Below are 13,218 nucleotides of genomic sequence, written 5' to 3' on the forward strand. Positions count from 1 at the left end.
ACCCCTGGCGACGGATGGACCCAGATAGGTTCCAGAGGGAGTTGAGGGTTATTCCTGATGGTTTGCTGCATGGTTGCACTGAGGTCTTGCTTGTCACCTAGAATAAGAGGGCAGAGGAGGCCCTGGAGAGGATCGCGCTCATGCAGCCTCTCTCTTCTCACAGATCCCGTCACTCTCTGTGATTTATGGAAGAGTTGAGGGAGATGAAGCAGGTTAAGGGACAACTGGAGTGCCACTGGAGGTCAACAAAGATTCTGGGAAGTAATGATGCTAGCAAGCTATTTCCCTTTTGTAGAAGGCAAGATGAAGGGATTTGTATTAATTCATCACACATGCAAGCTCAGTTGTACTGGCAGACATGTTATGGGTCTTGTCCAGCTTGGTAGTAGCAAGCATGAATACTGGTTGAGTAAGATTGTTTGCAAGCTCTAGACTCACAATAGACATCTCAGATACATTTTAATGTACGTGGTAGGGTGACTCTGGAAAATCTCATTAAGAGCAGTTAGAAAAGGATAGTGGCCTCTAGAATTTTAAATCTGATGGTTTACATTAGAGAGTACTACTTTCTCTTTACAAATTCTGTTCTAATTATATTGTATTTTTCATGAAACTTCTTCCTTCCTCACAAAACGTAGTCCTCTTATCATTTTCCATAGTGATGGAAAATAGGAGGACAGTACTGTTTTAGGTACAAAAATATTCAATAGAAAAGATTAAAGTTTTTATAGTCATCCAACCTTCTATTTATGCCTCCTGTGCTTTATTTGGCCCAAAGATAACAGAAATAGTCTCTGTTAGGAGAAAATTATTTGTTGTTTCTTTTATGGGCCAAACTTATAACGTCTTGTTTAACATGCAGGCCCAGGACGAGCTGATGAACTCAGGCCTTTATCTTGTACTGCTGCTTCATCTATATGAGCAAAGGTTTGCAGAACTCATGAGATTAAACTACAATCAAGCCTCCAGAGATAGGGTAATAGCCAGTATCATATTTATTTATTTCTGTTTACAAAGGAAACTTTGCACTTCCTTTGTGCTTATCACGTTTACTCACAGCAGCATAGGAACCTCAGGCTTCCCTGTGTCATTACTGTCGTAAATTTGTAATAGGTGAAATAGGAACACTTATCTCTTTTTTTAAAATAAAAAATACCTATTTTTGTTCAGAACACACAGTACATTTATTACTAGATATTTATCCCACCTTTCTTTTTTACAACTCAAGTTGGTATACATAATGCTTCTGCCTATTTTCCCCAAAACTACAATGCTGAGAAAGAGAGAGACTGACCCAAAGTCACCCAGCTGGCCTTCATGCTTAGTCTTCAGACTAAGAAATCTTAGTCTCCTAGTTTCTAGTCCAGCATTTTAACCACAACATCAAACAGGCTCTCATAGATTTTTACAATCTGTGTTCTTTAATATAAGACATATTATTTTATCTTTTTCTATAATACACTTCCTGTGTACATCTTTCTGTAATATGCAAGCTTCATTCCATATTAATACCTAACATATCATAAATGTCCAACATGCCTTGCACAGACCAGTAACTTTCATTTAACAAGGTAGTGTTGTATTTAGAATAAAATGAATATTGCAGATACCTCCACAATATCCATTGAGGTACTAGAAATTCATCCATCATTTCTGATATCAACTCGTAAATGTCCAAGATTTGAAGACGATGCAGTGTCCTCCAGACATATATTAGGACATAGGCTTTAATCCAGCCACAAAAGAACATTTTTTAAAAAAAAATGCCAGAAAGCAAGACAAAGAGTTACAGCATCTTTAATTTTTTATAGTGCTTCAAATTTTGGTATTACGTTTTCTCCACTTATTTTAGATTGGTTCTTTAAGACTTTTTCCAGGTTATCTTTATAGTATTATTAAAGTATTGGAAAATCATGTTTACTCTTAATAGGGATATATATTAATCCTTTTCTCCTTTTTCCCTAGCTCTCAAGGCAACCTAGAACAGAGGAAAACCAAAGTAGGTTTATATAGGTTTACAGCAAGATTTATTTATTTAATTAATTTTTATCCTGCCTTTATTATTTTTATAAATAACTCAAGGTGGCGAACATACCTAATACTCCTTCCTCCTCCTCTTTTCCCCACAACCACCACCCTGTGAGGTGAGTTGGGCTGAGAGAGAGGGACTGGCCCACGGTCACCCAGCCGGCTTTCAGTATGTATCTCTTTTTAGTGACATGATGTTCTTTCTTTCAGGGTTTTGTGCTGTGTCATTCCATCGCTATTTAATAGTTCTCAATCATCTTATTTGTTACTCCTAACAGAGGCTAAACATTCTTACCTATGTTTACTACTACTTACTCTTGTGGCATCAATATGGTAAATTCCTCTACTAGCATCAGATCAGATAGCAAAAATAAACCTTGTATCTTATGTGATCCTTCACTTCCAGTTTCTTTCAACGCTTTTGAAGCTCTCTATTGAGTGTAGAATAAAATGATGGGATTCTGAAGCTCTTTCCATTTAGAAAGACTGAGAGGTACAGCCAATATTACATTTTCCAACTTGTGTTTTGAAAAGATAAGCAGTGCAGTGGCCATAAAATTGTTAAGATTGCTTGATGTTTGATTCAGAAATTTTATTAGATGGTAGCACCGGTTATAAATTTTATAAAGTTCCCAGCTTCTCAGACATGCAGTTTTACAAAACACAAGTAGGAAAATACAGCTCTGAGTGAGCACAACTATTGGTGGAATAAACTTCAGATTTTAAGACCATGTAATGAAAATATGTATGTAATAACATAATGCAAAACCAGCTGGGGTAAATGTTGCTATTCTTATTTCTTTATAGTCTAATTCAATGTATTATTTGCTTCACTGCTGAAGCAGGAAGTCTTGAATGATACTCTTTTGTATCACTTTTTCTGCTACTAACCAGCATGGATTTATTCTTTCAGGAGCAGAAAGAGTGGTCAACAACTAAGTTGACCAACAGAGCATTCTAAAACAGAGCTTAAGAGATGATAGGTCAGATCTTCTCTGGCAATTTGCTTGCCTCTGCTAGAAATAATCAGGCTGAATATTGCAATGTGAGAAGTAAAAGTCAACTGCAGGAAGTATTTTGGGATCAGCAACAAATGACACTGCTTTGTGCAGTGGTAGTATCATAGCCAATGAGGTTAATCTGAGGCACAATTATTGCTAATTGAAACAAATGACATAGATGGACTTGAAGGCAAATATTCCTTTATCTTGGAAGTTCCAGTATGGACATTTAGTAGCAATATAATAACTAACCGAACTTGTGGTATTAGCTTTGGTGAACTAAAGCCTTCATCAGGTGCATGTAGTGGTTGGCAGCTCTTTATATTGGTATAGAGAAGCCAAAGAACTGAAATGACAGCAGTGACAATTTTATGTGACACTTGAATGTACACAAGATAACCAAAGTGACATTTTGCAACAGCAGTAATTATTGATAACATGGTGATTTTGAGTCCCCTCTGTTAATTAACCCTTGTAGGGAGACAAAGCTCAGCTTCATTCCTTCGCTTCCTGGTAAATTCTGACTCAGCTGGTGTCTCCCCTGAAAGTTCTGTCTTAGAAGAATGGCAGTTTAAGGTTAATGATATGGAAGCTGAATGTGCTTCAGTGACTGAATATTTCATTTTAGTGTCAGATTTATGTCCCTCTACTCTTTTGGTTAGCAACTGACCTGTTTTTACCTATGTTTTTTGGGTAACAGAAGAGCATTGCTGATGCATGTATCAACCCTTCCCAGTTTGCTTGGACTTCAATTCCTATAATCCCCCAGCCAGCACAGCTGGTGAAGCCAAGAATAAACAGTTGAATAACTGCCTGATAGACCTGTAGCTACACACATTGTCCTAACAACCAGGAAACACACTGAGACAATGAACTGGTCTCTAATATTTATTGCTAGTACTTAACAGGAATCCTAACAAACTGAAGAAGCGTGGGAAAACCCAGACATATAAACCCCAAGGGTTAAGGCGGTCCCGATCTGTGTCTCTTTGAATGGCTGAACAATTCCTCAGTGCTACGCATGCGCTTAACAGTCTGGATGGGAGCCCCCTGCTCGCCATCCTTACTCATGACACACATTCTTGTAATATAGCACAAATAATTGGTTAAGAAAGAGAGCCAGTTTGGTGTAGCAGTTAAGGCACCAGGCTAGAAACTGGGAGACCATGAGTTCTAGTCCAGCCTTAGGCACAAAGTCAGCTGGGTGACCTTGGGCCAGTCACTTTCTCTGAGCCCTAGGGAGGAAGCAGTGGCAAATCAGTTCTGAAAAACCTTGCCAAGAAAACTGCAGGGACTTGTCCACTGACTCAAAAGGCCTTTATATTCCTTCTTTTTACTTTTAAGGATCTCAGTGTTTATTCCTTTTAAGTAATGTCCCAAAAGCTGATTTCTTTTCATTTTCTCTTTATCTTTTATCAGGAACTCCTTCCTAAGTATAACACATCTCTTTTGTAAGTCCAAGATAAGAAAGTTATCCAAGTCACTCTTCTGAGTTAAAATCCACACATCCAAGTCACTCTGCTGATTTATTATTTGTGTGTCCCTTTTAGCTATTAAAACATCAGCCACTTTCACTTGTAAGCCATGTATAACATCTTGGTCCAGATCATTCTTGTAGCCTGTCATTTTTAAATCCATATCCAAAACAGTTGTATCTTCTTCTATCTCCTCTTTTAAGCCCATTTTTGAAGTAGCAGAGAAAGTTCTGAGTACATTGTTGCCAAATATCCTTAAATTTTTCAGAGTTAAAATACTTTTCTCCATTTTGTATTAGTGAGTCTCTTCTCTTTTAATTATAATCTTTAGTTCTTTCTGGTTGCCTCTAGTGACTGCAAGGTCTCCTCTTACCATGTCTTTTTCTAATCCACATTTTCCCATGGAAAGATTTCTAACACTTAGATTCAAAATCTTCATATATATTTTAATAATATTTTAAAGAACCCACAGGAAAGATTCTTATAATTAGTTTCAAAATCTTATTACCAGTCAATCTGGCCCCTCAGTCCATTTGTAACTTTCCAGAATCAATGTTCTAATCACCCTTCTGCTGTTTATTTCAGAATAAAAATGTTTCTTGAAGTTCTTAAACTTACATGAAACTTCTTTTGCTGAGGATTGAAGGAGAATCACCCAGTGTAATGAAACTTGCCCTTCTGAAGGTTCTTAATATCCAAAAAAAACCAGTTAACAAGCCATTTTCACAAGTGCTTAACAGAGGAAGTGGGTAAACCCAATGTCCATTTGAAGGTGCTGAACCGCAGCTTAGGCAAGATGACTTTCTCCCAGTTCCCAGAGCTCTGAACCCAACGGAGACTGCTGTTTTACTATCTCCTCACGGGGAGCCTCTGTAAAGAGCACATGTGAACGATCCTGGTCCTCTCCTTGATCTGCAGAGGATTTCGGGGAGCTGATTCTCTTTTCGCTGCGGCCGACTCCTCTCTCTGCAGAGCTGTCTTCAGTCCACCGTTGCTTCCCTAGAAGTCACACTGCTGCTTCTTTCAAACGTTTCATTTGGCAATACCTATGCATGTTTACCCAGAATACATTCTTTTTTGTTCTGAGTTTCTTATTCACTAGTGTGTTTCAGCTGCAGCCCAGCTAGTTTTGGTGACACGGTACTTCTAGACAAGGCTTCTGTCAGGCAATTGTCCTGCTCCATTCATAAAATTGTATTAGGGTTCCAGATTACATGATCTTCCATTTGCAGCCTTCCTATGTTTTTCCACTACTGCGGAAAAGTACTTACAGGTTCCATCTAAATGATTATGTACAGCATGGATGCTCGTATGGTAATACTTACTATATAAAGTATTAGGAAGGAAATAAAATCTGATTCTCTAGATTTCAATTCATGCAAGATGAGTTCTCATGCACAGAATCGCCAAGAATCAGACACAATTGAACGGATAGCATCATAATCAAGATGAGTTATACTTTTTCTAGTTTTTAGAGTTATTGTCCTACAATGACAGTAACTATACCTATTATCATCTATTATCTTTCTATTATCCATAGCAAGTTGGAGGCACATTTAAAAATAAAAGTTTTCAGGTGTAAATCCATAAATCACTTATAAATGTATCAGGCTATTTGCAGAGTCTCAATATTGTATAAGGGGGCAGGGAGCTTTAGTTCATTAGTTTCTGTATGGTCAACATCTGACATGAACTTATCCTTGCACTCTCCTTGACTACTTGAAGGTCCTAAATTAAATGATGTAAATAATCAGTTATGTGGAGAAATGTACTATGTATATGCCAAGACAAGCATCCTTTATTATACAACATTCCAGAAAAACACCCCAAATATTCTGAGATTGAACAATAGGTACACTTGGAATATTCTCTTGACTTTGACTGTGGTAAACTAATCTGAATGTGTGACATATACACAAATTCATATGTATATATGCATATGTCACAAACACAGTATATTATTCCAGTTGTTCTTCTGGGATCCAGGTTATTTCAGTTTAACCACTAATCAGTAAAGTGATAAAAATGTTTGTGACCAATGCACAAACACCATCTTATCACTTACTAATTTAGGAAGGTTTTAATACTAATGTGTAAATTTTTTTACTAAAAGTCAGCCTAAATCTTTCTGAATTGCCATTTTAGTTCCTTAGTTTTTGTATGGTCAACATCACACATGATACTTATTCTCCCTGGTCACTTTAAGCATCCCTAGCTAATTGGGGCCTTTGCAAATATAAACAGATTCAAGTGCAATAGCACTTCTAACACTTCCTTTTGGATGATCCCAGTTATGCCAAGGAGGAAATAAATACCTTTCCATGCCCTATTCAGTTCATTTTAATTGACTACATCACTTCTAGAGGTAAGCTACAATTCATTATGACCATTTGGATCTTCACTGTGTTTGTCAACAGTAGTATTCAATAAGTTTAAAACTTGCTGTTTTATGAGGCCAAGTGGTCTAAAATATATTTATTTATTTATTTACTGCAGATCCAGCCAATTCTGCCAACAGTGGCTAAGAACTGTCAAGCAGGATCTGAAGAAGCAAATTCCCTTTAGAAATCTGACAGAACTCTCCTCTACACCCTTCCACTTTCACCCGTTGATAACATCAGGCCAAAATGAATATGTATACCATTCATATTCAGTGTCACCCATTTAAATCTAAAGCCTTCTAAGGGTCTGGGGTTGTTTGTGTGGTTCGGTTCTTGTCTTTTCTTAAGTTGCATTACTGACTTTTTATTAACAACATGGGTTATTAACAGCAACTTGCAAAGTGTAAGTATCTCCTACTGACTAGCCAGCAACTACTACTTAATATTTAAACAATCACTAGAGTTTTGTTTGTGGGTATTTTTTAAATTGAACTTTAGCAACCTCCTAGATGGCTAGGTACCTGCTTTCCTACACCTGCTTTAGAAGCCAGTCTCCATCATTTTGCTGTGGGTCAGGGGCTCCTTGAAGATCCAGAATCATTTGTACATTAAAACAGAGTTGTATTCCCAGTCTTATCATAAAACATTCTGTGGCACACAGATATAAATGTATTGATGTACTGTTGTATGATCATCTTTATAACATTACTGCCTATGATTTGCATGGCACAAGAACCTAATAAAAACACAAGTATTTTGTTCTCGTTCCAGTCACCACATCACCCTTTTTGCAGAGTAGATATCTTGCTTATTTATAACACCACTGTTACTTTTCGGGCAAGGGTGAAAATCCAATAGGAATTTCCCTCATAAGTCTAGTACTTAGAGTTTTTGGTGTAAACTTTCTTTACCTTGATGTAAAGCACAGAGTTTTAATCAACTCTCAAAACTTCACTTATTTTACTTTGCTATGTATCTGTTGGTGGTATTTTTCTTAGCAAGGACTGTTTCATTTCCATGCTCAGTACAACACTTGCCATTCTGCTCATGATGGTTTAATGTCACAGTAATACCAGCAACTGTAGCCCAGAAAATTAACCTCAGTTGGAGCCATTACACTGAACACTGCCACTAATTTCCATGCTTCATTGAAGAATGTCTAAAGCTAGAGGCAGCTTTTGAAAAGCTATATTGCCATACATTACAAATTGGGGGACGTGATTTATAAATACAGAAAATACTTTTGAAGTTTCCCTATGCCCACAGGAGGGGATTCTAGAACCCTGAGATAGCTCTTAAGGCCCTCTTGTAGTCCAGGCATACCCTACTGGTTACAGATGTATGAATCCTTATCAAAGAGGCTGCCTTTCCTTGCTACATTGCACAAGCAGTGAATGCCTTCAATGATCAAGTGTAGTGTCTACGCAACCTTTTTAAGCTATGCTGAATAGCAACATACTTCTTGTAGAATGAAAACTATCTTAAATTCTTTTTTTTAACTGATCTTTTTTGTTATATGTGAAAGTAACTGTCAAAACCTTTACAACTGCATCCCTGAAGAGGAATGCATTATCTAAGACTAAGCATATCTCATAGATACACTATCTAAAGCTTCACTGGCATTCTGATTTTCATCTTGCTTTAGAGTTGGATGCCCCAGAGACAGGTATTCTGACTGTTCTCCTAAAGGAGGATCAGGTGGGCAAGTTGCAAATCAACTGTACGGATTGTATTTTTAGTTCTCCATTTTCAGAAACAGTTCTACTAAGTTTTCCTTTATATCATCTCTCTATATACTGTAGTTTGACTTGAGTTAGCTACCTGTATAATTCAAAGGAGACATCTATACTATTATAGATGTTGCTATATTTGCAATTAGACTGGGATAAACTGTTGTAAAGTTTGGCTGAGACCAGAATGAAATACTACTGATTTTTTAAAGTTCTTCTACTTCACACATTGCCTAACATAAAAACTACCTATCTGATGATGTTGAGTTCCAACAGAGCCATTGCAGAGAAAAAATTAACAATGCTTATTAAAGTCACACAAAATGGAATCTTCCCAATATTAATCAAAGCAGAGATCAGCATTGTAAGAGTACATTCTGAGAGAATAAAATAAATCACAAAGGGGCAAGAGCTGTTTTGACTCTTTATGACTATTGAAAACATGAAAAAAACTGCTTTTGCTGAAAGTGATGGGAAAGTAAGCTTTATTCAAAATACTTGACTTATTTTTTAAAAAGCTATAGCAATCTATTTTAAAATATGCCAGTTTCTTTTTTAGCATCTTTTCACATTATTAAAAAAAATAGGAAATATTTAATCTGAAACATTTTTCCAGTAAATTCAAACAGCTCCATTAATGGCAGGATATTTCTCCCCTCCTTTATGGAATGAATGATTTCTACTTATGCTTGATTTACTCTGAAAGCAAATAATAAGCAGGAATATACTAAACATGACTACAGGACAGTCATTATGGAGAGACAAATTGAGGGAATAGCAGCAGCTTGAATAGCTGGGAGAATGAAGAGGCTGATCCTGCAAAGCTTCCCATCCTTTCAGCTCTGCTATTGCACTTACTCCTTGAATACATGTCGGCTGGCCTGCCTGGCAAGAGATGTTTTCAAGAGAATTCTCCTGTCAAAAAAGTGGAAAGAGCATGCCAGCAGTTCCTTAGGAAGAAACCTTTGCTTTTAAAAAAAATACCCACTCCAGTGAACACTGGTGGTCAGTTTCCATACCTAGACCATTTCCACAGATATTTGCACAGAAATCCTGTGTTAAATATTACTGCAAAGTGATTCACCTTCATCTGTAAAGTGGCAAACCTCTTGTGCCCAACGCTACAAGTCTTGCCCCCTGTCGTAGCATTATTCAGATGCGCGAGGACTGCTTGTGTGTCTCATCAGTATGTCTCACCAGTGAGATGAAAAAAACATTGCACATGCTGAAAGGCACCTTGCCTATCCTGTGACAAAGTCCAAAAGGTGAAACAGCTAAATGCTCTATCTTGATTTAAATTATCCCAAGGAGAAAAATGTTGAGCAAGAAAGCCATATAAACACACATGGACACACATTCCTTTAAATCAAAAAGGTACCTAAGGAGCAGGCAGCCATTATCAAGGGAAAAGAAAGGGAAACAGGAAACTTAATTTGCCTTTGAAACTTTTCTCACTATTCGTTGGTACGGAATGTGCTCAGGTATCTAAATATCAGAGGTATACATTTTTACAAACACTTAATATCCAGCTTAAGTGAAAAATCTTTTTTTTCATATTCAATAAATCCCATAAGTGTCTGAGTTGCAAAAAATACTTATCCCCACTTCATTGTCACAGTTACCACTCAGAAATATTTAGTTAGTAATGAAAACGTAAAATAGAATGGCTCTCACAGGGTCCCTGTTCTAAATGAGTCTCCTTTTATTCCTTATCTTGTAAATAATTATCATCATCATCCACTATCCTAAGCAGGTATTTTTTCATTGGTTCTCAGCATCTGGCATCCAAGCCTTAAATTGCCCAGCAGCCTGTATGCTATTCTTAAAAATAATGGATTTACTTTTTCAAATGGTTTTAAACCCGGTGCATTTGTGTGGATGGCAAGTCAATTCACAGGCCAGTTTTCTGCTCCAAAAATATAGGTGCCAGGGGGTGGGGGTGGGGGTGGGGGTAGGGGCAAGAAATATTGAGAAAGGCATCCAAGTGTCACAACACAAGCTCTGTCCCTGCACACATGCAATGTGATGTCACACACATGAAAGTAGTGGAGTTTGCGTTGTGCTGCTCATTGTCACACTGATGAAGCTGTCAGAATCTGAGGATGTCTGTGTTCCAAAGTTTGGAAGTTGCCTTTCTGCAATATCAGGTTTTGTATAATAAATGCATGTTTGTTTCCTATTCATGTTGTTATTACATAGGACAATTGCTGCTTTGGCTGTCTGCATTCATTTTAAGTGCTCAAACATTGTTTTGTTCTGGGGAAATGTAATCCTTCCTCCAGTACACCCTTCTCATTCTGATTATTCTTCTGTGAACATACCTACTACACATTCTTAGTTTTTTACTACTTTTGTTTTATAATCAGTGAATAGTAACTGCACAATACTCTGGCCATTTTTATGCAGTATTATCTGAAATATCTAATTGCCAAAAATAGCAATATCCTTATATTGTTCCTTACCCCAAAGCATACATCTATTATATCTACAGAGGTGCTTAAGTTTGTAAGATTGAAAATACCCTTTCAATATTTCTGCATAAATATGACCTAAAACATGATCTGTTCTCCACACAAGTCCTAAAACTAGATAAAGAGAACCCAAGTAAATAAATGAATCAAAAACATGATGCAGAAATATTGAACATTCAGAAGAATTCACAAGCTTTTAAGCACCACTGTATATGTTTCTGTCATGAAGCTGCCACTTAGAACTATGAAAGTTCAGTGGCACTGCTTTCAATGGTTTTGAAAAAAGGCTTTCTATGGCAACAGATTTCATGATAATGGCATGGCTAGAAAAGAAAAAGTTCCTGGGCTATCAGGATCAGTGAAATAGAAGGTCTGGACACAACTAACAGGAATTCAAGGGTGTTTCACATGGCTCTGAGACAGAGAAATACAAATGGAAGAGAAGGATAGGAAGAGAAAGATGAAAAAATACAGCAAAATATTTGTTTTGCTATTATCACCAGAGAGAAGAAATGCTTGTATACTAAGTCTCTAAAAAGATGTGAAGAAGCTGTGCTGCTACCCAGAGATCATGGGTTCCAAAATGAGCTTTTCCTTCCAAGAGATGAACCATCATTTCTCCTCTGAGCAGGACAAATGTAAGAAGCTGGGGTTTCTTTGGAGTTCTCAAAGGAAACCTCCTTTCTGTATTTCTCCACATCTCTTTAGTGGGTCGCTGCCCTGCCTTCCAACCCTTCTGCTGTGACTCAGCAGTTGTCCTCAGCTCTCCTGAGAGGCTTGTTTTTGAGAGTATCTGTGACAGGTACTTGTGACCCTCCCATCCCTGTTCTCCCCCACCCCCACCCCCACCCCACACTTGACAAATCCACCATTACTCTTGTTCATTCATCTCCATATCGGATACCAGGATGTTCTTCTCAGCAGATTCAGTAGGACTGGCATTAGTGCGGCTATAGCGAGCGCTCTCAAATGTCCCTCGTTCCGAAATCCATCGGCGCTTATAAAGATAGAAGGCAACAGCTACCAGTGCACAGAGGGCTAGAAAGGAGAGGATGACTACAACAATGGTTTTTGTGTTTTCCAGGAAAGCTGCAGTAGAAAGGGAAAGGGTAGAAGGAAAGATACATTTTTGTAGCTAGGCAGTATTCAAAGAGTGAGCAAGGTAACTTTGTGCACAAAACTGACCAATAACAACAACAACAACAACCACTTGGTGAGCATTAAGAGAGTGGAAAGATTCCAACCCATTCAGAAAGAGCGTATCTCAAATACTTCATCCTAAAACCTTTCTAATGGAAACTTACCCAAAGTAGCCATAATCTGTAATTATATTGCATGTATATACAGTAGAAGTGCTAAATTTAACTTGTCAATGATTTCTACCACTTTGTTCCAAAGAATAAGAGGAAAGGTCTAAGTAGGCTAACCATATCTCCTTGAGACAAAAATGGGACATTGGGATGGCGAAACGGGACGGGGTTAAACTTATGTATTCATGAAAAAGATGATAAAAAAAGTTATCGACAGTAAGCTGGGAAGGTGCAGGAGGGGGAGATGCGGCAATGGTTGGGTCCGGAGAGGCTGGGGCAGGGGTGGCGTTGGGCGGACAGGTTGCAGGAGGGCTGAGGGCAGCAGTGAGCGGGGACGGGAGGACAGGGACGAGGCGGCAGGAGGCCGGAGAAGAGGGCTGAAGGCGGCAGTGAGCGGGGACGGGAGGACAGGAAGGAGGCGGCAGGAGGCCGGAGAAGAGGGCTGAAGGCGGCAGCGAGCGGGGACGGGAGGACAGGGACGAGGCGGCAGGAGGCCGGAGAAGAGGGCTGAAGGCGGCAGCGAGCGGGGACGGGAGGACAGGGACGAGGCGGCAGGAGGCCGGAGAAGAGGGCTGAAGGCGGCAGCGAGCGGGGACGGGAGGACAGGGACGAGGCGGCAGGAGGCCGGAGAAGAGGGCTGAAGGCGGCAGCGAGCGGGGACGGGAGGACAGGGACGAGGCGGCAGGAGGCCGGAGAAGAGGGCTGAAGGCGGCAGCGAGCGGGGACGGGAGGACAGGGACGAGGCGGCAGGAGGCCGGAGAAGAGGGCTGAAGGCGGCAGCGAGCGGGGACGGGAGGACAGGGACGAGGCGGCAGGAGGCCG

At 39.1% G+C, this 13,218-nt stretch overlaps 2 protein-coding genes and 1 pseudogene across 2 annotated transcripts in view; 2 read left to right on the top strand and 1 right to left on the bottom strand.

The window, feature by feature from the left end:
* MARCHF10 (membrane associated ring-CH-type finger 10) overlaps window positions 1-9,084 on the top strand; it is a 71,843-nt gene extending 62,759 nt beyond the window's left edge. The window contains exons 10-12 of the mRNA XM_063300430.1: window positions 863-976; window positions 1,966-1,999; window positions 7,001-9,084. Coding sequence (XP_063156500.1) covers window positions 863-976; window positions 1,966-1,999; window positions 7,001-7,029 — 177 coding nt within the window. The 3' untranslated portion in view covers window positions 7,030-9,084. The remainder of the gene's footprint in view (window positions 1-862; window positions 977-1,965; window positions 2,000-7,000) is intronic.
* On the top strand, window positions 3,129-3,255 carry LOC134498125 (U4 spliceosomal RNA; annotated as a pseudogene).
* Window positions 9,085-10,551: 1,467 nt separating the features above from the next.
* Window positions 10,552-13,218, bottom strand: part of MRC2 (mannose receptor C type 2) — a 99,144-nt gene continuing 96,477 nt past the window's right edge. The window contains exon 31 of the mRNA XM_063300429.1: window positions 10,552-12,175. Within this exon, the coding sequence (XP_063156499.1) occupies window positions 11,958-12,175 (218 nt within the window). The 3' untranslated portion in view covers window positions 10,552-11,957. The remainder of the gene's footprint in view (window positions 12,176-13,218) is intronic.

Source organism: Candoia aspera, chromosome 4, assembly GCF_035149785.1.
Source record: "Candoia aspera isolate rCanAsp1 chromosome 4, rCanAsp1.hap2, whole genome shotgun sequence".
NCBI lineage: Eukaryota > Metazoa > Chordata > Lepidosauria > Squamata > Boidae > Candoia > Candoia aspera.